This window comes from Mauremys mutica, chromosome 2 (genome assembly GCF_020497125.1).
Source record: "Mauremys mutica isolate MM-2020 ecotype Southern chromosome 2, ASM2049712v1, whole genome shotgun sequence".
In the NCBI taxonomy this organism is placed as follows: Eukaryota; Metazoa; Chordata; order Testudines; family Geoemydidae; genus Mauremys; species Mauremys mutica.
In genome coordinates this window covers 64,633,470-64,658,872 of record NC_059073.1, presented here as the reverse complement: position 1 = coordinate 64,658,872, position 25,403 = coordinate 64,633,470, and the positions used below count along the sequence as shown (strand labels likewise).

General features: G+C 44.3%; 1 protein-coding gene across 2 annotated transcripts in view; it reads right to left on the bottom strand.

Moving 5' to 3' along the window:
* The window catches only part of LOC123363984 (cytochrome P450 7B1), a 192,798-nt gene extending 174,088 nt beyond the window's left edge, over positions 1-18,710 (bottom strand). For both annotated transcript variants that reach the window (XM_045005660.1, XM_045005661.1), the window contains exon 1: positions 18,403-18,710. In XM_045005660.1, coding sequence (XP_044861595.1) covers positions 18,403-18,500 — 98 coding nt within the window. In that variant the 5' untranslated portion in view covers positions 18,501-18,710. The remainder of the gene's footprint in view (positions 1-18,402) is intronic.
* Positions 18,711-25,403: the final 6,693 nt, after the last annotated feature.

Sequence of the window (25,403 nt, the reverse complement as noted above, 5' to 3'; positions counted from 1 at the left end):
TTGGACCTTCAAATGAGTTCTAATTCTGAACTCAGTTTGTTGCACTTCAGTGCCCAGGGATTCATTTGTGCAAGTCACACATACTCTGAAGACACTAGCTGTTTAGAAGTACATATACCTTTTTCGTACGGTCATGTACTGTAGGCTAAGCTCCTCTCTCAGATATGGACACGTAATTCCCAATGCAATCAGATTAGCAGTACATATTTCAAACTTGTATGTGGAAACTAATACTGACCCCAAATAAAAGTCTCTCATCCCAGCAATTTAATTCCTATGCTCCATTTTACTATGGTGCAGATTCTCTTGTTCATGATAATTAAAATATCTTAGGTTACCAAAACCCCATTCATGACTCATCTGTGATGCCTGAATTACAAACAATTCTTCAGTTTCTCGCACATCATTATATCCACTCCTCTAAAAGGAAGTTTATGTGCAAGAATAGGCATGCAGTATGTGGTAATAGGCCATTACACTCAGATATAAAAGGCTATTAAACCTGCTTATTGGGAAAACAGCTTTCACATATCACCACTAAAAACTAACTCTGAAATCTAAAAATTTTTTAAAAAGGAAAAAACAATCCAACCAAGTGGAATAACAAAAAAAAAATCCCATCATACAGAATACAAACAGAACTATCCAAAGGAACAAGGAAGCAGTACAAATTCCACTGGAAATTCAACAGAGATATTCCAGCTCACAGAAACCAAATCAAACCTGCTCGTGATGCTGTTCTATATCTGTCTTACAAGCTGAACCAATACATTTCTATTTTAGAGGCCAACTTAATTCGTGGACTCCATTTTTGTTAGTGTAACTGCATTCACAAATAACTGAGTGTATCTTTGCATCTGGAATGAATTAGATGCCTAACTAGTAATATTTGTGCCATAAAAATACAAGTACAATCATTTGTGGATGCAAAATTGTGTCATCAAAAAAGAACATGGGGTTGGGACCTGGCTGAAAATCTGGGGTGAAATCCTGACCCCACTGAAGTCAATGGGATTTTTGTCATTGACTTCAGTGGGGTCAGGATTCACTCCCTGACTTCAAAATCCATGTAAGTGTTGTACTTTTGCATTCAAACTACATAATTACTTGGGGAAGTTACAGAGTTAGCTTCAATCTAGGGTTACACTAACTTGCAGTGGAAAAACTGCTGGAGAGAAGGAACAGCGATTCATCATGGCTACAATCTACCCCTCCACCAGAGGGGGCCTTCAGAGAGCTAATGAAACCCAGAAAATAGGTAGCACTGGCCAAGAAGGGCAGAGAGCAGCACAGTTGGGGAGATACTGATTCAGTGCATTCCTACAGCAGCATCTACTGATGGGACCCCTAGTGGAAAATAGAGCTGCTCTCCCTAGCAAAGGAGTTCTCAAACTGGGGGGTCGGGACCCCTGAGGGAGTTGCGAGGTTATTACATGGGGGGGTTGCGAGCTGTCAACCTCCACCCCAAACCTCACTTTACCTCCAGCATTTATAAAGGTGTTAAATATATTAAAATGTGTTTTTAATTTATAAGGGGGGTCGCACTCAGAGGCTTGCTATGTGAAAGGGGTCACCGGTAAAAAAGTTTGAGAGCTACTACCCTAGCAGCTCTGCAGGCAAGGCCAGATAGATAAGGCTGCCTCAGAGATGTGGTTTTCCTCAGGGCATTGCTAGACAGGCAGAAGTAGGGGAGTTTGGCAGTTGTAACTAGGAATTATCCATACTATCTATGTTTGGGTTTAATTGAATTTCAGGAGTTTCTAATTTTAATTTTTTTTTTTACTAACTACAATTAGAGTTGGTAAAAAATATATAATATAAAATAATAAATTATTATTAATAATAATCTAAAAGGCATATAACAAAAAAATCTAAATTTTGAACATGATCTCATTCAAAGTGTTGAAAAGAAGTCATTTATCATATTTTCTAAATTTTTCACTATTTACAAATAATTATCAAAAACACTGACAATATTCATTTACCCAAACCTGGAGTTTTTGGTAAATGAAAAATTGTCAATAATCATTTTGATAATGTTTTTGATATTTTTAAATGAAGATTTAAAAAGGCAACAAAGTTTTTGCACATAATAAAAAATTTGAAGAATGTTAAATTATGGTGAGAATTTTGTTTTCAATGAAAAAAATGTAGTGCCCAAAATTTCAATCAGCTTTAGCTACAAAGCTGTTGTAAGGTTTTGGGCCTTAAATTAATGACACTCACTATCAACTTTAACTCCAGTTTCATAATTTTTTTGTCCATGATATTTTAAAGGGCTCTACTCCTTGTATAGTTTATTTTGAATACCAGTCAAAGTTGTAAAGCTTTGTCCAAAGTTTTTTTAATAAGACTTTTGCTGCATTGTATCCTCCTGTACTAAAAGCTTAAACGTGGGGACAGGAGACCCAAAAAAATTCTGCAACAGTCACTTAGCAAGGAAGATGACAGCTCCTGTAAGGGAGGTAGGATTTGGTGAGCTGCAGTAGAGGTAGGAGATGTGGACTTCAAATTCTCTGTATCCTGAGGATCCACAGGGAATGAGAGTTCCAGCTACACAAAGAAGGGCTGACCCTCCCTGGTGCTGCCTGGCCCATTCTCAGAAGCCATGATGCCACTGATTATCTATGGTTATATCTACACTACAGCTGGGAGCACGGTTATCAGCTCATGCAGAAAGACACACACTAGCTCTGCTCAAGTTAGTATACTAAAAAGAGCAGTGTAGCAGTGAGGCAGCTCAGGCTAGCCACCCAAGTATGTACCAAGGAGGTCCAGGCAAGTTTGTACTCAGACAGCTAGCCTAAGCTGCTCCCTATACTATCCCCAGCTAAACTTCTATTTTTAGGGTGCCAGGTTGAGTGGAGCTAGCATGTTTGTCCATATCTACCGGTGGAAGCATGCTCCCAGCTGCAGTGTAGACATATGTCTTTGAGGAGGACTGCAGGCATGGAGTACAAGATAGTACCTCAAGGAGCACCCTCAGCGTCTGACAAATATTCACTTGAATGTCTGACAGGTCCCCAAGATGGCATACGTAGAACATCTGCTCCCTGATCCAACTTCTCCCAAGAGACCTGATCCTGCAAAGTTGCCGTATGTTCCCAAGGAGGGAGGAGCATATTACAAAGGGGGCCACTCTCAATGCTCCCTTTTTAGCCCATTTTACTCTTCTTTGCTCCCTTCAGATCTGCAAGCAGAGTGGTGGAACTGAAGTCAATGGAGATATTCCCATTAAATTCAGTGGGCACTGGATCAGGCCCACAAAGGGAGAGAGAGTGTTTCAGAACATCAGAATATTGCTCAGAAAACTGCAACAAAATTGAAATATTGGAAGCACAACCATAGCAGTTTTTTTCTGATATGAATTACAAAAAGAGAAAAAGTACAAGCAGTTAAGAAGAAACAAGATGTATTCTATAAGGGAGCCAAGTTATTTTTTTTCCTGACATGTGCCAAACAAACCAGAAGAAACAGAAGAACTTGGCAACATTCAAAAAGCCAGTTTGTGGAGAAAGGAATAAAGCCAAGCTCCATGTGGTTTGGAAAACAGAAAACTTTTGTACTGCAGGATTCCTGGTCAGCTAAAATTTTCCCAGAAGTGCAAAAGGATATTAGTCAAAAAAGTATATTATCAAGAAACATCAGAAGATGATAAATAAAATAACACCAGTGAAACAATGGCCCCTTGGAATCTATGAACACCACAAGTTTAAATCAGAACTCAAAATCTGTTTCATATTTGAAAAATGTACTGCTCTATGTTATATCCTTGGGGCAGCCGGTGTAGGAAGCAATCACTTGAGGCCAGAGAGCAGGCAGCTAACCAAAACCTCCATTTTATTTACATATATACAGAGAGCTCCCTCGGCCGGTTGAAACCGGTTGAGCTAACCCATAATAATCTAACTCAGTTGCCATAGCAACAAAACCATGACAACCAAATACACAACATATTCCTCCCCCCCTAATAAGAACATCCCCTAAATAAAACACACACTAGACTAGAGAAGGAGGGTAGACTGCCTCCATTCCCGGCTAAACCCTGGGGATTATTTTGCCCCATAACCGTGGGTTCGCCCTAGCTAAAGATCCAGCCGATGAGGAGGCCTTCTGTCTCTAGGTGGATTACGGCGAACTACTGGTGTTATTGCACCCGAAAGCACTAGGGGCTCAGGGTCCGCAGCACGAACAGGTGAGGAGGTGGTATCAGCTCGTGCTGGGCAAAGGGGTATCTCAGCCGCCGGCAGTAATGGAGGAGAACAGTCAGAAACAGGTGACTCGTGATTCGATCCCTCACCAGAAGAGGTGAAGTCAGACCCCTCAACTGCAGATGGGTCCTGAGGACTGGCATGACCTGGCAACAGCTGATCTACATGTCGCCGCCAGGTACGATTCTCTGCAGTCCGGACTGTGTAGGAAACAGGTCCTGTTTGAGTGATGACTGTGGCCGGAACCCATTTAGCTCTGGAAGTATAATTCCGAGCCAAAACTGGCTGTCCTGGGCTAAAGGTTCGGTCTTTTGCTCTGGGTGCCCGTCTGATGACTTGATATTGCTGCTGATGTTGCACAATTTGTCGGGGTTCAGAAGGTTTCAGCAGATCAAAGCAAGTGCGCAGCTGTCGTCCCATCATTAGAAAGGCCGGAGATGCGTGGGTCGTAGCATGAGGTGTGTTTCTGTAGGAAAGTAAAAAGGTATCCAGACGCTTTTGAATGGAGTGTTGTCCCCTTGCTGATTTCAAAGCGTTTTTCATTGTCTGCACAAATCTTTCAGCTAATCCGTTGGTGGACGGATGATATGGTGCTGACGTGATGTGGTGTATCCCATTTGCTTTCATAAAATTTTGAAACTCCTGAGAAACGAACTGCGGTCCGTTGTCGCTCACAAGTTGTTCTGGCAGACCAAAACGACTAAAGAGTCCTCGTAGTTTTTGGATAGTACTCTCTGCAGAAGTGGACTGCATTATAGAGACTTCTGGCCATTTAGAATGGGCATCTATTGCCACCAAGAACATGTTTCCTTCAAGGGGGCCAGCAAAGTCAACGTGAATACGTTGCCACGGGTTTTCAGGCCAGTCCCATGGGTGTAGGGGTGCCCACTGGGGTGCATTCCTCACACCCTGACATGACATACAAGCTTTTGCCTTCTCTTCAATAGCGCTGTCCAGTCCAGGCCACCAAAAATAGCTTCGTGCAATTTCCTTCATGCGCACTATTCCACAGTGACCGGAATGTAGCTGTTCTAACATCTGTGATCTCAGTGGTGGTGGAATAATGACACGTCTCCCCCACAACAAACAACCAGATTGGACCGATAACTCCGTCCGCTTGGACATGTAGGGAACAAGGTCGGATGAGACCGGAGAGGTTTGTCGAGATGTTCCATGCATCACCAGGTCCATAACGTGGGACAATACTGGGTCAACGCGAGTTGCCTTCTTTATCTGAGTAGCAGTGATGGGTGTATTCTCTACCTGTTCAAAGTAGAAGATTTCCTTGTGGGCACTATCTTGGTGTTTGACCGGCAAAGGCAACCTTGAGAGGCCATCTGCATTGCCGTGTAGAGTGGATTTCCGATATTTGATTTCATATGTGTGTGCTGAAAGTAACAATGCCCAACGTTGCATACGACTAGCAGCTAATGGGGGAATGCCTGTGTAAGGTCCAAAAATTGATGTCAGAGGTCGATGGTCTGTGAGAAGAGTAAATTTTCGCCCAAACAGGTACTGATGAAACTTCCGAATTCCAAAAACAATTCCTAATGCCTCACGTTCGATTTGGGCGTAGTTAGTTTCTGCTTTGCTTAGAGTGCGTGAAGCAAAAGCAATAGGTCTCTCTTCTCCTGAAGGCATAATATGTGACACGACTGCTCCCACTCCATAAGGGGAGGCATCGCAGGCCAATTGCAGTGGTAAGGATGGATCAAAGTGCGTTAGAACTTCAGAATTTAGCAATGCATCCTTAGCTTTGTTGAACGCAACATCACAGGCTTCAGTCCACTTCCAGGCCTTGTTCTGCCCAAGGAGCTCATGAAGTGGTTTTAGCAGTGTGGCTAACTGTGAGATGAACTTTCCATAATAGTTCAGGAGTCCTAGAAACGAGCGCAGCTGGCTTACATTTCGAGGTGGGGGAGCCTCCACAATAGCTTTAACTTTTGCAGGGGCCTTATGAAGACCTGCAGAATCAATGATGTGTCCCAAATATTCAACAGAGGGCTTGAAGAATTCACACTTGTCTTTGCGAACTCGTAGGCCATACTCTTCCAGTCTTTGTAGGGTAGCCTCTAAATTCTTTAAGTGATCCTCTTCATTTCTTCCAGTGACCAGGATATCATCCAGATAGCACTGAACTCCTGACAAGCCACACAAGATCTGGTCCATAGCCCTCTGGAACAGGGCGGGAGCAGATGTTATTCCGAAGGGTAGACGACAGTATCGATAAAGCCCCTTATGAGTCACAATAGTCAACAGCTCTTGGGACTTTTCATCGACGTGCATCTGTAAATATGCTTGACTCAGATCAATCTTACTGAACTTTTGTCCCCCAGCCAGGCCTGCGAAGAGGTCATCGATGCGGGGAAGCGGGTATTGCTCTGCACACAACACTGGGTTGACAGTGACTTTAAAATCACCGCAAATCCGGAGAGAGCCATCTTTCTTCACTATTGGAACGATAGGAGTGGCCCATGAGCTATGGGTAACTGGTATTAGGACTCCATTGGTGACCAGGCGCTCCAGGTCTGCTTCAACCTTTGGCCTGATGGCATATGGCACAGTTCGGGCTTTCAGATATTTTGGTGGACTGCCAGGTTTAATGTTCAATGTCACAGTGATTCCCTTCATACTTCCCAAATCATCTCCAAAAACAGCAGCATGTTTCCTTAGTATAGGGGTTAGACTGGTTTCTTCTTTAGTCATCCGGTGCACTTCTGCCCAGTTCAGTTGAATCTTCCCAAGCCAAGACCTACCCATTAAGGCTGGGTAGTTACCTCTCACCACAAACAGTGGCAATTTAGCCACCTGTCCATTGAGCTCCACCTTAACATCAATAGTGCCCAGCATAGGCACAGCTTCTCCCGTATACGTCTTCAGAACAATTTTTGTTGCCTTAAGCGGAAGATGCTGTAGCTTTTCTTTATACACAGTCTCAGAGATCAGTGAGACGGCTGCACCGGTGTCCAGTTCCATGCGTATACGTTTGCCATCCAATAACGGGGTTACCCAGTATTCATGTGAGCCCATTGCCAAAGACAAAACATGCAGTGGCACTTCCTCTTGCGATGAGGTGTCACCATGATCATCCTGGGTCTGCTCTAGGGTATGCAGGGTTCCTCTTTTTGTCGGCCAGACCACAGGCCTCTTTTTCTTTTGTTTACAGGCACACTCAATGTGTCCCTTTTTGCCACAGTGTCGACACACCAGGTCCTTACACCAGCATTCTGATGCCTGGTGACCCGGCTTACCACAGCGGTAACATTCTTGACTCTGCACAGTTTTGTGGGTCGGTTCTTGTGACACTTTTTGCACCCTAGGGGGTGCACCGATGTATTGTGCCTCCCTTGTAGCCAGTTCCATGGAGACAGCAATATCAACAGCCTTCTGTAAGGTAAGCTGAGCCTCTGTCAGTAGGCGCTTCCGTATAGCTTCACTGTACAGGCCACACACTAACCTGTCACGCAGGGCATCATGTAACATTTCTTTAAATTCACAGTGTTCTGCTAGCTTTTTTAAAATGGCTACAAATTGTACAACTGTTTCATCTTCCTTTTGGTCTCTTTTGTGGAACCTATATCTTTCAGCAATTACCAGTGGTTTTGGGGAGAAATGAGACCCCAGGATTTCCACAATGTCACTGTAAGATTTAGTCTCAGGCTTAACAGGGTGTAGTAAGCTGCGTAGCAGAGAGTAGGTTTTAGCCCCTACAACAGTTAAGAATATTGGCACCTTCTTCGCTTCTGTAATGTCATTTGCAATACCAAAAAGCTCAAAACGCTCAGTATACACATGCCACTGCTCTGTATTCTCATCAAAAGGCTCCAGGGGCCTGGTCAGAGTAGCCATGATTTTTAGTTTCACTTTCACAGTCAGTGCAACAAGCAGCTTTTCTGTTTGTTTGTTCTTTACCTTAACTTCTACTTCCTTCTGTTACTGGAGCAGCACCGGAATCCCATCCTCGTCGCCAGTGTTATATCCTTGGGGCAGCCGGTGTAGGAAGCAATCACTTGAGGCCAGAGAGCAGGCAGCTAACCAAAACCTCCATTTTATTTACATATATACAGAGAGCTCCCTCGGCCGGTTGAAACCGGTTGAGCTAACCCATAATAATCTAACTCAGTTGCCATAGCAACAAAACCATGACAACCAAATACACAACACTCTATTAGACTGTAAGGTCATGTGTGTTAGACAGGAAACATGGACAAGTGTTAAAGCATGGGATTAAAAGTCAGGAGAACCGAGTTCCATTCCTGGTTCTGCTATACACTTGCTGTGTGACATTTATGAAAGAAAACTGGCAATTCACATTTGGGATACTGCTTAAATTCATACATGAGATTTTACTCTTTGAGTTACAGAGCTACTGCATTTATGGTAGTCACCCCTTTTAGCTTCTACATTTCCCACATCACTATACACTATGCTGAACCAGTGACAACATACAGAACTGGGAAAAGTCTTCTGTTTTATAGAAACACTTAAATAAGATGAACAGGGTTCAAGACATCCCCACTTGGTCTGGTGCTCTATCCCCCTCTGGTGGTGGCAGGGTCACCTAGAAATCAATGAGCTACAGCCTGGGCTAAGAGAGATGGGTCTTTTCACACAGGCACTAGTGTCTCATGCACTGAGATCCAGAAACAGCAAGGCTCAAACCTTGCTGTTGACGACTCACCCAGGTGGTGATGATACATCTGCAAATATTTGCATGATGAAGGCAAACAGCTTTAACTAATAGAGCAATTATGTCAGACCATACTTTCCATAACAGCACAAATATGGGGGCAAAAGGAATTGAGCAACAACATAAGGCAAAGTACTTACCCTTAACATCATACAGCTTGATTCAGTTTGTTTGTAGAATTGGCATGATGTGGGGGTTTTCCCCCAGAATAAATTATTATGAATTCCCTGCAATAGAGTACACAGGTCACTGATTGCTCAGGGATCTGCTGCTATGCATATCTTGTCCTCCCATTCCCATAAGAGGTGGGACATAAGTGATTATTCCAGCAATTTTGAGTATTTTAGAGTATTTTGTGAGTCATTCAGATACATGAATCAATACATCATTAGGTAGGAAATAATTATTATCCCTATGTTACAGATGGGGAACTGAAGCACGGAGAGACTAAATGACTTGCTCAAGATGATACAGGATATTTGTGACAGAACCAGCAGCAAGCCCAGATATTCTGAGCCCCAGCCCAATGCCTTTAACAACTGCAAGACCATCCTTCCTAGACCATCCCAGGAAGGAGTACAACAGGAGATGTCATTTCCTGAGGCCTCAGACAAGGAACAGCCAAATCACATTACCAGTGCTTAAGCAGCTGAAGTGGCCATTTCCACTATTATGCCTCCAGAAGGTGAGACAGATTTGTCCCTTTGTATCTGCCAGGGCCACAAGGCTTAAGATTTGCCCCTTTATGCCTTCTTTCATACCATCCCTTACACTTCAAATAACCACCCAATTACAGTTTGTCAAGTACCCTCCATCTCTTCCTTCAAAAATCAATAAAGGCCAATCTATTCTGAGGCATTCCACCCTTTTCTGTTTGTTTGTTCTGGCTCATGCTTTAAGAATGCCAATCCTTTGGGGCAGAGACATTTGTTTGCTCCACACATTCTGCACAATGTGTAATACGGTGTGCTATATATAGGATGGAGGCACCAGTCACAGTGCCATAGTTAAGGCTGAACCGATTTTGCACTGAAATAATAAATTAAAATAATTATCCCTTTATTTTATTCATTTTCTCTGATGAGTAACTGATAAAAGAATAAAGCAAAACAAAGTTTTATTAGCATTTCCTAAAAGAGAAAGATGGCCAGTGTTTCCTGTCCAAATTTTGGAAAGACAAAAACAAAATACTGATTTTTAAGTGAAAAAAATGTTTACAATAAGAAGCTAATAATTTTGGGGTCTTATTTGCAACAAAAATGACTACTTTTTTTTTTAATTTCCATGGCATTTCCTGTACAAAAATTGGTAAAGCACATATGGATGACTTTTAGAGATTAACAAAGACAAGACAAAGTACAAATTAAAGCAGAACGAAGTAGGTCAAACGAAGTGGGAGGGAAAAAAATAACTGTTGCTAGGTGGCAGTGTACCTTAAGCAAAGAATATTGTAAATCATAGATTCTTGTGAAGTTTGTTACTTACTAAGATGCATGTTACTTGTTCCCATAATACCATCCTCCACACCTAGATGAAAAACATAAACCTAGATATACATTAGGCACAGATCTTTTTTGAGCAGACTGAGCAGCAGCACTGAAAAACTGTTTATGAGACAGACCATTATGCAATATCCTCAAGAGAATAGCTTCACAGTCCTTTTCTAGTTGCTTGAGAACTAAAAATCCAGTGAACTGAGACTGTACAGTTTGAAAAGAGCAGAGATTTGCTTACTGCATTTCATCCAACCATTGTTGAACTCTAACAGAAAAAGAATGCAGAGCAATAAATTTTAACTACAACTTACCACTTTTCAACATAATAATGAATCCAAGCTGTTGAAAAACATAATAAATGCACTGTTTAAAACAAATTATCTCATAGTTATTTAAGTGATTAAAATGTTTCTCTTCCCTAATTAGTCATTAGCTCTATTAATTTTAGGGTGGAGATGGCTAAGACAATAAGAAGTGTGGAGGATGAAACTAACACACAGGTCATGAAAATGTCTATGCATACAATGCCCTTGCAATAAATAGCATACAAAGCAAGTTGTTAGGAGAAAAAGATACCGAGAGCAGAGGTTAGAATACCAGAAAAATCTATCTGTCATTCCTGATGTTTCCTCAAACAGAAAACTACCTTAACATATTGCCTAAATTAGCAGAGTGGTAAAACAGACAGGCTGATGACATCTCGTGAACTACAATTCACTTGGTAAGAAAGCTGTTAACAGGCTCACAACTTGTCACAAAGAAGGACAGGATGTTCTGGAGACAAAGATGAAATCTAACTTCTTTTCAGAAATATCTGTCTGGGCTCAGGAAGGTGCTCTCTTGGAGAAGGATTTTAAATACATTTCAGTCTGTTTTTTTGGAGGGAGTCTAAACTAACGAAGAGAGAGAAAGTTGAACACAAGCATGATTCAGGGCACAGTTAAGCTGTAACTGAGGGGGTTAGTAAGAAATGTCCCTGGGGGTAAATATTTTCCAGAACTACCCACTTTAGGGTTCTTTGAAACACTAGTTCTGGCCATCACCAGAGACAGGATATTGAACTGGAAGGACCATTGGTCTACTCCAGTATTGCAGTTTTTACACGCCTACATGGTTACGTTCACATGAGTTACATGTAATGTATATTTTTTCATTCCTCTCAAAGAGTTAACTCTAAAGCCTAGTGTTGTCTATTAAAATGTCAACCTTGTTAACTACTTCACAGCTGATCATTTTAGCAGACACATACGTCTAACATTTTTTTATCCATCATTAGATTTCCTGATATCATGGTAGTACACATGGTCTTGTCATATTTGCAGCATCAGACCCATAGGTAAGAAATGTTTCTTGTCTCAAGGATTTTAAAGTTTACATCATTAAGGGGCAAATTCTGTTCACCTTACTTTGGACAATAATCCCAATGACTTCAGTGGCACTATGCCGTGAGTCAGGCAAGCAAGATATGTGCTGTTTAACCTCTTACTTGGACAGATTATCTGCATGCAGAGAAGAACAGCTTGAGAAGAAAGAATTAGAAAGACAATGCTGATTCAATAATTTTATGAAGATAAATGGGAATAATCTTCACAATAAAATGGCAAGTGCCACCAGGTTTTTCCACATTAGAAATCTTTCTGAATGGGGAAAAATGGGGAAAGAAATGAAGGAAGAACTCCCTGGAGGCAAAAACATTCCTTCCCCAGCAAACTGCCCAGTCCCTCCAAAGCAGCTTTTCTTCCTTCCACAACAAGAGATAGATCTTTTTGTTGCATGCAGGAGGTAATGAGCATCATCGGATACTGAAGTTTAACCCAAAATAATATTTGCTGTGATGGAGCAAACCTTTGTTCTTGGTTCTGTTTCCTTCACTATCCCTGATATTAAGCTTTGGCAAAGACTGTTAGAAATCAGCTTTTCCTTTGTATTATTTATTATTATTGCCAGCATTCAAAAGATAAACATTTATTAAAAGGGAAACTCCTCTTCCTTCCTTTACAATCCCCAAATAACGTTTCTCTCTGGCGTCATCTGGACCAGTGACCTGCTAGGCCTCTCCAATCCTTGACTCTGGGAGCCAGCCTTACCCTGCTCTGCTGAGAGAACCCCCACTCCTGGGCTGTTCACGCACAGCCTCTGGCATGTAAGCTGCTCCCAGCTACTTGCAAGCAAATGACACTAGCCAATATCTCTGGTCCCAGAAACAAGCCTATGCCCACTGGATGCTGCAAGCTTACATAAGTTTGTCAATTTAACAAAGAAATTGATATGTACCAGGTTTGTTCTCCCCAGGGGAGTTTCTGTCACACTGCAAACCAAATGCACTGCTTCAGGTAGAATAAAAAAGCAGATTTATTAACTATAAAGATAGATTTAAGTGATTATAAGTCAAAGTATAACAAGTCAGATTTGGTCAAATGAAATAAAAACAAAACACATTCTAAGCTGATCTTAACACTTTCAGTGTCCTTACAAACTTAGATGCTTCTCACCACAGGCTCGCTCTTCAGCCAGGCTCTCCCCTTTGATCAGTGGTTCAGTTGCTTGGTGGTGGTGGTGGTGTCTGTAGATGTAGCCGGAAGAGAGAGAGCATGGCAAAATGTCTCTCCCTTTTATCTTGTCCTTTCTTTCCTGTTGGCTTTGCCCCCCCCCCCCCCGGCTTCAGAATCAGGTGAGCATTACCTCATTGCAGTCCCAAACTGTCCAAAGGAGGTGACTCCCTCGAGGGTCTAACAGATTCTTTTGTTGCTGCCTAAGCCAGTGTCCATTGTTCCTGTGAGGCTGTGCCTCTCTGCTCTTGGAGAGTTTCTGCATGGGCTTGCTTTAAGCCATGAGGGTACATTTTCAGCCTTATAACTATATACACATGAAATTATAACCTATAACTTTACTGTAACAATTACTATAACATCACTATAACAACCATGCTCAGTGCACTATGAGCCTTCCGAAGACACCCTACATGACAAACTTTGCACTGGATAGCACGCAATCATTTTATAAAGATGAGCATGGGGGTGCAGGGTGTTCCCCCAAGGTATGGAGCATCACAAATGTATTTAAGTAATTTAACAGAGAAACTGCATTTACCTCATCCTGAAATCTGATTAAGGCTAATGCACACCTATAGCACTATGCAAGTAATAGCAAAACTATTAAATTCAGTAACATTTAAGACCAAAATCCTGTACTCTAGTTTTTTTTTTTTTAATAAGCCACTCCAAATAAAAGGACCCCAGTTCAGCAAACCATGCCTAACCAGCAAAGCACTTAAGTCCCATTGACTTTTATAGCACTTTAATTAAGCATGTGCTTAAGCTGAACTAGGGACCTTGCTCCTCACCTTTAAGCACAACTACAGCTTCAAAAACAGTGACCCCCGCAACATCTCATGAGAGTTATAGGAATTAAAAAAAAATTCTCTAAATCGTTAGGACATTTAAACTCCTATGCGGTCTGAAATGCAATAGTAATGGTCAACTAAGAGACTTCATAAAATATGAATCATTTTTCAGTCATTCAATTCAATGAGGCTTCACTGGCATGACAAGCTATATACCTGTTACCAAAGTTGCCAAGGGCTGGGGCTACACACTGGGTTTGAGGTTTGATACTGTGTCCATTTGTCTACAGCATCCATTCCTGATCCAGTGGCAAGCTGCTGTATAGTGTGATGCCATCTTTGCCATGTCTCTTCTTCCTCTCAGTGTGGCAGTTTCTCCTCATCACTTTTTGATAAAAAAAATCTTTACATTTGCCTTAGTTTTACACATTTTATTGTAGCAAGGTAGTCTGCTAGTATGAAAGCTCTATGTAGGGATCTGTGGTATTCTAGCTGGATGATGTTTTGATTTGTTCTTTCCAATGTCAGGTATATTGGTGTTTTAGGCACTGATTCAAATATTGACAAATTCAGTTCATAGAGAAAAAATAACGAGGAGTTCCTTTTGGCACATTAGAGACTAACAAATGTATTTGGGCATAAGCTTTTGTGGGCTAAAACCCACTTTATCAGATGCATGGAGTGAAAAATACAGTAAGCAGTATATATATTACAGCACATGAAAAGATGGGAGTTGCCTTACCAAATGGGGGATCAGTGCTAACAAGGCCAATTCAATCAAGGTAAAAGTGGCCTATTCTCAACAGTTGACAAGAAGAGGTGAATATCAACAGAGGGAAAATTACTTTTTGTAGTACTAACGAGGCCAATTCAATCAAGGTGGACATCGCCCATTCCCAACAGTTGACAAGAATGTGCGAGTATCAGCAGAGGGAAAATTACTTTTTGTAATGACCGAGACACTCCCAGTCTTTATTCAGGCCTAATTTGATGGTGTCCAGTTTGCAAATTAATTCCAGTTCTGCAGTTTCTCTTTAAGTCTGTTTTTTAAAGTTTTTTTGTTGAAGAATTGACATTTTTAAGTCTGTTATTGAGTTTCCAGGGAGACTGAAATGCTCTCTTCCTTGTTTTTGAATATTATAATTCTTGATGTCTGATTTATGTCCATTTATTCTTTGTGCAGAGACTGTACGGTTTGGCAAATGTACATGGCAGAGGGACACTGCTGGCACATGATGGCATATATCACATTGGTAGATGTGCAGATGAATGAGCCCCTGATGGTATGGCTGATGTGGTTAGGTCCTATGATGGTGTCCCTTGAATAGATATGCGGACAGAGTTGGCAATGGGGTTTGTTGCAGGGATTGGTTCCTGGGTTAATGTTTTTGTTGTGTGGTGTATAGTTGCTGGTGAGTATTTGCTTCAGGTTGGGGGGCTGTCTATAAGCGAGGACTGGCCTTTCTCTCAAGGTCTGTGAGAGTGAGGGATCGTCCTTCAGGATAGGCTGTAGATCCTTGATGATGCGCTGGAGAGATTTTAGTTGGGGGCTGTGGGTGACAGCTAGTGGTGTTCTGTTACTTTCTTTGTTGGGCCTGGGCTGTAGTAGGTGACTTCTGGGTACCCTTCTGGCTCTGTCAATCTGTTTCTTCACTTCACCCCTTCTTGTCACTGTTGAGAATAGGCCACTTCCACCTTGATTGAATTGGCCTCGTTAGCATTGACACCCCCCACCACCAAGTTGGTAAGGCAACTCCCATCTTTTCATGTGCTGTAATATATATATTGCTTACTGTATTTTTCACTCCATGCATCTGATGAAGTGGGTTTTAGCCCATGAAAGCTTATGCCCAAATACATTTGTTAGTCTCTAAGGTGCCACAAGGACTCCTTGTTGTTTTTCCTGATACAGACTAACACAGCTACCACTTTGAAACCAGTTCATAGATAATTAGTTAACCAAACAGTAATTTGGTTTGCTGGACATGGTAGTGATCTTGCCAGGTCTCATTTATAATATAATTCTGTTGTAGCACAACAGTCATACACTTCTGCTCCACTTTAAAAAAAAAAAAAGGGTAGGCCTTACGGCTATAAATATAACCCTTAGAACAGTGGCTCTGAAACTTTTGTACTGGTGACCCCTTTCGCATAGCAAGCCTCTGAGTGTGACCCCCCCCCCTTATAAATTAAAACACTTTTTTATATATTTAACACCATTATAAATTCTGGAGGCAAAGCGGGATTTGGGGTGGAGGCTGACAGCTTGAGACCCCCCATGTAATAACCTCGCGACCCCCTGAGGGGTCCCAACCCCCAGTTTGAGAACCCCTGCCTTAGAATATGTTCTTTACTTTTATTGTTCCTGCAATTCATGTCTGACTGTAAATTTTATGGGCACAAGTTTTGCATTTGGTGCCAAGATAAACTGGGGTGGGGTAGAAGGGAGGGACAGGGGACAACACGTCCCAACAACTATTCATGCATCACACAACTGTTTTCACCATTTTCTCAAAATAGCCCGTGCAAAACTATGATCAGGTACCTTCTTTGAAATCACCAGTTCTCTAGTTGGAAGAAACAAAAACTAACATAATGGGAGAAACTAACAAGAAACACAGAAATCCCCACAACTTATCTTCTCTGTTTCAACATTATATCAGCACTCTCTGTAAATAAAAGAGGGCAAAGAACAGGTGAAGCCCAGGAGTATAACCAAGCAACGTAGGTGTACATCTGACTCCAACATAACACACAACTTCACCTGAGGCTGAATGTGACAGGTCACTAAAGTCTGGATTGTTTATTTGGGGCTATGTGTGGTATATTACACTCAGTTTTTCTAGCTAGGATTTGGAGGAAGCCTAAGTGCCACACCTAATTGAACTTTACATGCAAACATGCCACAGGCCTGACCCTGCATGGCTCGTACACCTTAAATTCCCACTGATTTTGATGTGGATGCACAAGACATCAGCCCTCTTGATTTATTATCAGTCCAGCCAGGGCCGGTGTAACCACTAGGTGAACTAGGCGGCCGCCTAGGGTGCCAAGATTTGGGGGCGCCAAAAAGCGGTGTCCGGAATCACAGGAGTCAGCTGAGCAGGGCAGGGCAGGGCAGGGCGTGAGGCCTCCACAACAAACCCGCCCCCGCAGCGAGGGGCGCCGCGCAAGACAGTCAGTGGGAGCCTGTGGTGGAGCAAGGAGGAGACAGCTGGCCGGGAGCAGCGACCAGCACTGCTGAGGGACAGAGCCGTTGGGGGAGGAAGGATGCGGTCCTGATCTCAGGTGAGCTTCGCCCTCTAATGCACTGCACCTGGGGCCAGGCGCAGCCACCTCCTGGGGCCAGGGAAAATTAAACTAAACGCCACAGCGCAATGGAGGGGAAAGGGCTGGCACAGATGCCGCTTCCAAACACACCCCCCCCCGGTGGCATCATGCCAATGCAGGGAGCCGACCCTGATCCCCAAGGAGATCCTCACCTGCTCCCTGGGAGAGCCCAGCTCTGCCTTCCTTGCCCCTGGGTCCCCCCAGAGGGCGAAGTACTCAGAGCCTAGGAACGTTGAGACCCTGCAAGCTGGGGGCATTCTCAGCCTCCTTGTTCATAGGTTCCCCTGGGCTAGAAGGGAACGCTGTGATCATGTCCTCTGACCCCTTGTATTAATTCTAATGAACAATGCCACATTATGCAGTATTCATTTTTGAAAGTTTATAATAAGTGAAGTATCAGAGGGGTAGCCGTGTTAGTCTGGTTCTGTAGAAGCAGCAAAGAATCCTGTGGCACCTTATAGACTAACAGACGGTTTGCAGCATGAGCTTTCGTGGGTGAATACCCACTTCTTCGGATGCAAGAATAATAATAATAAGTGATGCTCCAGGGGGAGAGGAGAGGAAGGGGAGGTGCAAGGTGGAAGTTTCACCTAGGGCACAAAATGTGCTGAATTCGGGGTGTAAGGACATTCTTGCATATAATGCATGTGTCTGCACGTCACAGAAATACTTCACTTAGAAATTACAGGCCTAAGACTGCACAGATCACTGGGTGCATTCAATTCTCAAAACTGTGCCAAGTTTCAGACTTGAATTTGGATCCTGTCTCACACCAGTACATGGACCCTTTAGACAACGCACTCAGCTAATAAAATATTAACTGGTTTTATCACTGCAGCTGAAATAGGGGACATATGTTCATCTCACTTATTTGGAGTATAGTGTTTGGTACTTACGTTGCATTTCATATATAACTTTTAAGACCCACAGAAAACCTCTGGCTCTAAAAATGCTGCGTGCTGGGCTCAGGGCAGTAACACGGGGCTCTCCAAACGCTGCCCCCCGAAAGCAGGAACTCAGGACCTGCCAATGGGCTCTCGGTCACTCTGGCTCAGTGCCGCTGAGTTACTTTCGGCGCTTCCCCAGGGCCCTGGCGGGGCGGGGTACAAGAGATAACCTGGTCTCAGGAACGCAGCCCGAGGCGGCGCCAAACCTGCAGCCTTTCTACTCACTCTCCCCTCTCGGAGCAGCACTTATATCCTCCCCCGCCCTGGCACTTTGGCTGAGTATTTACCCCTCTCCCCCTCCCATTCGCGCAAAGCCTCCAGGAAGCCCCCCCCGCCGGGCTCTTCCAAACGCTGTACAGCGCCTGCCTCCTCCCCCGCCCCTTACCTTCGCCTCCCGCCGCAGGCGCACGCCGCCCAGAGGAGCAGAGCCGTGGCGATGGCTAGGCCGTAGGTGCAGAGCTGCAGCAGCTCCCAGGGGCCCATGCTAAGGGAGCGGGCGCGTTTCCTTGCCGCCGCCGCCGCTGCAAAGGCTGCTTCGCCTTAGAGGGGAAAGTTTGTGTCTGCTGTTGCCAATCCCTGTCTGCAGCTCCCGTTCCGATCCTCCCCCGGCCAGGGGCTGGGTTTGGCTTCGGCGTCTCGCCGCTGAACTTTGGCTACCCACTGTGCGAGCCGCCCTCCCGCCGGGATTGTCCCGGCTGCTGCCTGGAGGAGAGGCGGGCGGGCAGCCAGAGCTGTAGGAGGGCATGCGCCCGCCCCCTCCCCAGGGCGCAGTTCTTTGCGTTCCTCATGCCCGGGGGTGGGGGGAAGTGGCCCCTCGTATCGGGGAAGGGAAAATAGATGAAAACTACGTTGCTGCCCTAGAAAGTCCCAAGGAATGAGTCAGTGAGGCAGGGAATGCACCTTCTAGTAATGATCCACCCATCCAAGACTGACCCACAAAAGTAGTGCCCCTTTAACAACACTGTCTAGTGAAAGTACTGTAACCCCTTCCCCAGTGTCAACACAGTTACATGGGTCTAAAGGTGCTTAAACTGGTATAGTTCATTCCCATAAAATAGGCTATATCAGGCAGAGGTGCTGGAACAATTTGTATAGTGGCGGTGCTGAGAGCCATTGAACTAAACTGTAAAGCTTGTACAAGCTTGAAACTACTTCAAGGCAGGGGGTGTGGCAGCACCCCTAGTTCCAGCACCTATGCTACCAGGATATCTGTCATAGTATCTAAGCACCTCCCAATCTTTAATGTAGCTATCCTCACAGCAGTTCTTTATACCACCAGAACTGCATCCACACTAGGAGATTGTAATGCTGGTAAAAAGTAAACCCCACACCTTTCATGGAAATATGAGTCATCAGTGTGCCCTTATTGCCAAGAAGGCCAATGGCATAGTAGGAATATTGCCAGCAGATTGAGGGAAGTGATTATTCCCCTCTCTTCAGCACTGGTGAGCCCACACCTGGAGTATTGCATCCAGTTTTGGTCCCTCCACTACAAAAGGGATGTGGGCAAATTGGAGACAGTCCAGCGGAGGGCAACAGAAATGATTAGGGGGCTGTGGCACGACTTATGAGGAGAGGCTGTCTGCAGAAGAGAAGAGTGAACGGGGATTTGATAGCAGCCTTCAATTACCTGACCGGGGGGTTCCAAAGAGGATGGAGCTTGGCTGTTCTCAGAGGTGGCAGATGACAGAACAAGAAGCAATGGTCTCAAATTGCAGTGGGGGAGGTCTAGGTTGGATATTAGGAAACACTATTTCACTAGGAGGGTGGCGAAGCACTGGAATAGGTTACCTAAGGAGGTGGTGGAATCTCCATGCTTAGAGGTTTTTACGGCCTGGCTTGACAAAGCTTTGGCTGGGATGATTTAGTTGGTGTTGGTCCTCCTTTGAGCAGGGGATTGGACTAGATGACCTCCTGAGGTCTCTTCCAACCCTAATATTCTATGATTCTATGAAATAGTGGATACAAAAACTGTGTGTAGACCAAGCCTAAGCTGCCAGGAATCACAGTATCTTAGCACTTCCTCCAGGTGCTTTATTCTGTGTGGTTTAAGCGGTGTGTGAATTTACAGAGCTTCAGGGTTTCTGGTAACAATGTAATCAGAGACTGGATCTCCTTTTGTTGGGGTGAGATGAAAGGTCCAGAGGTCTAACTGGTGCTGCTCCCAGGCTGGCCAGATAGAACCAGGGTGATAAATAGTGCTCCCTTCATGCCAATCTTAGGGCTGTTTTAGGAGACCAATTTAGGAAGTGGAAAATTTTGGGAGGTCTACTTGTTCATATTTTGAAAATCAGTCATATTTCCTTGTGCTAATATTGGGGAGTGACTGATCTCACCACACTGCCATGCTTGACTAAGACAACAAGTAGGCTCATTCGACTTTCTAAAGGCCTCGTGGGTAAACGCTATCAAACAAAGGCCAGATACCCAGGGCCAGCTCCAGCTTTTTTGCTGCCCCAAGCGGCAAAGAGAAAAAAAAAAAGCTGCGATTGGTGGCACTTTGGCAGTTGCTCTACCGCGCTGCTTCATTCTTTGGCGGCAATTCAGTGGCCGGGCCCTCCCTCTGAGAGGGACTGAGGGACCTGCCACCGAAGACCCAGATATGCCGCCCCCTTCCATGGGCTGCCCCAAGCACCAGCTTGCTGCGCTGGTGCCGGGAGCCAGCACTGCGGATACCCTTACTCACCCTAAGGGCTTCTCTTCCCTGCATTTATTACCTCAGGGTAAGTAACACATGTGAGCTATCCCAAGATAAAAACACAATGAAGATAAGGCACTTTAGTTTTACCATGAGGTAAACTCACTGAGGTCCCAGGCAGAAGTACAGGGCTGACCTCAGTGAGTTTACCTCATGGTAAAACACTGGACACAACTTGGGGCTGGTCTTCACTGGTGTTTTTACCTGAGGATAGGTTACCTGAAAAAACTCAGTTCTTTTTCAGTGTTGCCATCTCTTGTGATTTTATCATGAGTTTCATAATATTTGATGTTTTATTTATACCCGAGTTCATGGAAACAAGGGATTATATGAGAACTTCAGCTTTCATTTTTTTTAAAAGTAAGATTCTAGCCTTCCTGGTTATAGGAAAAGGCTTGCAGATGTGACCCAAATGCACCATAAATACCCAAAGTCCAGAAGGCAAATAAAAAGAACCTAAAAAGTATTTATTTATTTATTTAACTCATGATTTTTAAGCCAATCTCTTGATACTGAGAGACCTGACTCATGATTTTAGAATGTTTAGGCTTGGCAATACCGTGTATCTTGCTCTTCAGTTCCAATTGATTTCAATGGACTGTTCAAGGAAGTACTAAGGTACTACTCAATGCAAATAAGGGGCTCAGAATCTGGCCCATAATGCCTATAACAGTGAGTAGTCCCACTGAAGTCAAGGGACAGACAGAATTACTATGTAGTGCAAGGATCAGGCCTTTCTTACTGAAAAAGAAACTGACATTTTCCTGGCATCTTGAGAATCAGAATTTAAACTTCCTGTCTAGGACTTCTTTTTTTTTAAATCACCATTTTGGAAATCCCAAGGGATTTCCAAGAATCAGTAGCTCATTGTGTCTTTGAGCTAATCCATTGTGAATGCAGCAAATTAAAACTGAAAACCACTGTACTGCAAGACATTATTACAGACTGTTAAATACTTTCCATTCCACAAATGACCTCTGTTGCGAAAATCCAGTATTTTACAACTTCCTTACTGGGAGAATTCATAATCTGCATACAATTTTTAATAGCCTATAAAAGCTAAAATAATAGGTGATTTGAAATACTAAACATGGAACAGATTACTGGGTATGGGAGAGGGAATAAAGAGGGATACAACAGTGTTTTGTAATTATTAACACCATTAACATTGTTCAAATCTACTGGCCAGAATAAAACACAGGTGAGGTCACATTTTTGCAATAGTAAGGACTTGATCCTGCTAGGTGCTAAGCACCATCAAATCTCGTTGGACAAGAGTGCTCAGAACTTTTCAGGATCAGACCTTACAAAATGCCTAACAGCACAGATCCCTCTAAGGCACTGGCAGGGGCGGCTCTATGAATTGCCACCAAAGCCGCGGGACAGGCGGACCTCCTGCAGAAACGCCGTCGAAGGCAGCCTGACTGCCGCCCTCACGGCGACCAGCAGGCCGCCCCCCACGGCTTGCCGCCCCAGGCACACGCTTGCTGCGCTGGTGCCTGGAGCCGCCCCTGGGCACTCGTTATATTATTACTATCTAATTGCTGTTTGGTGGTCTAGATGCAAAATGAGCCATCTCAGTCCAATTCCCATGGGACAGAAGTTTCACATAAAACACACCATTACAATTACTCATGTAGCACCACAAATGTACACATTGGCATCCTAGCTGGGTAGGTAGAGAGGTCAAGAACTGAATTGGCAGGAAGACTTAACCCTCTGACACCTAAAGTGGGGCCCTCCAGATCAGAGTTGTCCAATAACACTGAAGCAGCTGCAGTGGAGAGGCTGAAATGAAACCCTGCGCTCTGGTCCTGGGTTTTAAAATGGTTTTCACCTTCCCAGCTTTCCCACTCCCCTTCTCCTTCATAAAGCCTGATTACTTGACGCTTTTTCAGAAGAAATGGCTTTCCCCATCAGTAAGTATAATTTTAGATTACCATGTTTCTTTCATTGTCAGATTTGGTCAGCAGGATTTGACCTTACTCTAAAAAAAAAAGTATTTAGAGACTGGAAAGCTCTTTTTTTCTTGGTGCAGGGTTTAATGAGGCTATTATAGAGCTCTTGATTAATCGTGATCATGAACAGGAGACATGTGTGCATATTATAGTATTTATTAAAGATTAACAATACATTTCCAGTTGGATACAGTAGTGTCCACTTCTCCTAAATTATTGTGTGGTGCTGCTGTATGCTGTGAAATACCAGCAGGATTGGGTCTTAAGTAAATTGCAAAACTCCACTGAATTCAAAACAGATCTCTAGAAAGCTGGTAGAGGTGGCTGCAATACAATGATGGATGAAGAGATATCTGCATATATGCGCTTTATAAAATATTTTGAGATCCTGCAGGTTGAAAGTCACTTATATAAATGTAATATTATATGTAGGTGTTCATATACCATTCTGGTGAGCATCGTAAGATAGATAGCTAAATGGATGTTCAGTTAAATTTCTCCTGTTTAAACTGTGACTATTCTGTACATATGCTTCAATTCAAAATGCATACTGTGTGTATATTTCATATTGCCAATGTTGTAAGATGATATTGATCATATTTTTTGTCTTATGAAAATGTAGAAGATTTAAAATAAACTTAGTACATAATGCACCATAATCTGTACAGTATGTTACTTTTCACAGGGTGATTTTGCTGTAGAATATTGTAATCAAATATAGTAATCAATGTCATTGCAGATAGCAGGGGTAACTCAATGCCATGGGTGGCACATGACTCCTCCATTTGGGGAGGCTGGGCATGCCCGGACCATGGCCCCGCCCCAAGGCCCGCACCCACTCGGCCCCTTCCCCCAAAGCCCCTCTACCCGTCTCTCGTGCCTCTTCCCCTGAGCCCCCCCCACCCGCCGCTTGCATCTCTTTGCCCCCTCTCCCAGGCCCCCCCTCACTTGCCTGCCGTGCGTGCCTCTTTACCCCCTACCCCCCACCTGCCCACCCACCAACCCGTCAACTGGCCGCTCACCGCTCGCGCTTGCCTCTTCACCCCCTCCCTGGAGGCCCCCATGCAGGAAGAGGCAGAGCGAGGGCGGGGCCTTGGAGGGAAGAGGACGAGCAGGAGAGGGGCCCCAGGGCGAAGCGCAGGCGGGGTGCCTTTTCAGCGGCAGTGACGCACTACAAAGGTGGTGGGCCCACTGTTCTTGAGGCTTAGCATCCTCTGGTCTCTTATACCCGCTGCCCATGCTCAATGCACTACGTAGAGTAGCCACTGCTCCACCGGCTAGCCTCCGTGTGCACCAGAATTTAAGTGTAAGTATCCTGCTATGTGGTATACAGAAGATCAGGGTCCATATCAGTAAGATATCAGTGAGATTTATATTATATGCGTGACTGGTAGCACCGCCGGTAATTAAAGTTGCCTGAACATTTCCCATAATAAGACTGGTTTCCTTTATGTATATAGCTTTGTCAAATGTCAACTATTTGGCCAGACATTCTTCATGTCATTTGTTTGTTTCAGGCTGAATTTACTTTGAAATTTTCAGCCAAAACAGTCCAGCTGTGTTAGAGAATGAAGCTAGGGAAAAATACATTGTTTTGTCCATGTTAAATCATTCTGGTGACATTTTCGTTGATAACCTCTAGCACCTCCGTGCTTTGGACCAGGGACTTGAAATTTGGCAGGGGAATGGCCTTTGTGTCAGGGATGTGCCTTGTGCCCAAATTTGGCTAAGTTCCACACTTAAAAATATCAGTTTGCGCATGCTTAGTACAGACTTGCTAGAGCTTTGGAGCTAAATCCCCCAATCCATCTGCACTGGGCATGGTCTAGGCCAGGACTGATCGGGACTTTCCCTGCAACTGCAATTCTGGGCTGCTGCAAGCCAGGTCAGGTCTGGGAACAATAAACAGGGAGCATGTCCCTCCTGTGCTTTCAATCCCGCCCCCACTGGGCCCAGGAAGGAGAGAACTGTCTGATTTAAAAGCAGATGGGACAAGAGCCAAACCTGGGGGGTGAAAGGGGAGTAGATTGACATAAGAAGCTGAGGGGGGAAGGGGAGACTGGGACTGAAGGCTGTGGGGGAGGGAAACTAGGACTGGCAGTTGGGCAGGCAAGGAGACTAGGACTGGGAATTGGTGAGGGAAACAGCAAGAGGGCTGATAAGCTTTCTGGGGCTTGGGCTGAGATCACATGAGAAGCAGAGGGTAGAAACTGGGACTTGTCTGGTCAAGGAGGCTGGGACTGGCAACCAATGCAATGGCAGCAAGGAGGAGGTAAGAGAGGAAAGACAGATCTGATGAGAAGTTGGGATGCAGAGGGACCAGCTGGGCAAAGAAACTGGGATAAGTAGTTAAGTGATGACACTGAATTCAGATGAGGAGCCTGGGGAGGAAGACTGGGACTTGGAGCCAGTAGAGCATGGGAAACATGACTGAGGAAGAGAGACGGATCAGACTAGAAGCAGGTAGGGGGAAACAGGGACTGACTGGGCAAGGACACTGGGATGGGGAGTCTGGAGAGGTGAGACTACAATTAGCTGGCAAGGAGACTGGGATGGGGTGTCCAGAGAGGTGAAACTAGGCCTGGCCAGGCAAGGAGACAACAACTGGGTTGAGAAGCCTGAAAAGGGGTGACTAGGACTGGGTAGTTGATGAGACTAGGACTGGGACAAGGAGGGGTAGGGAAGAGACAGGACTGGGACAGAGACTGGTTGGAGGGGCAAAGGTGTCAA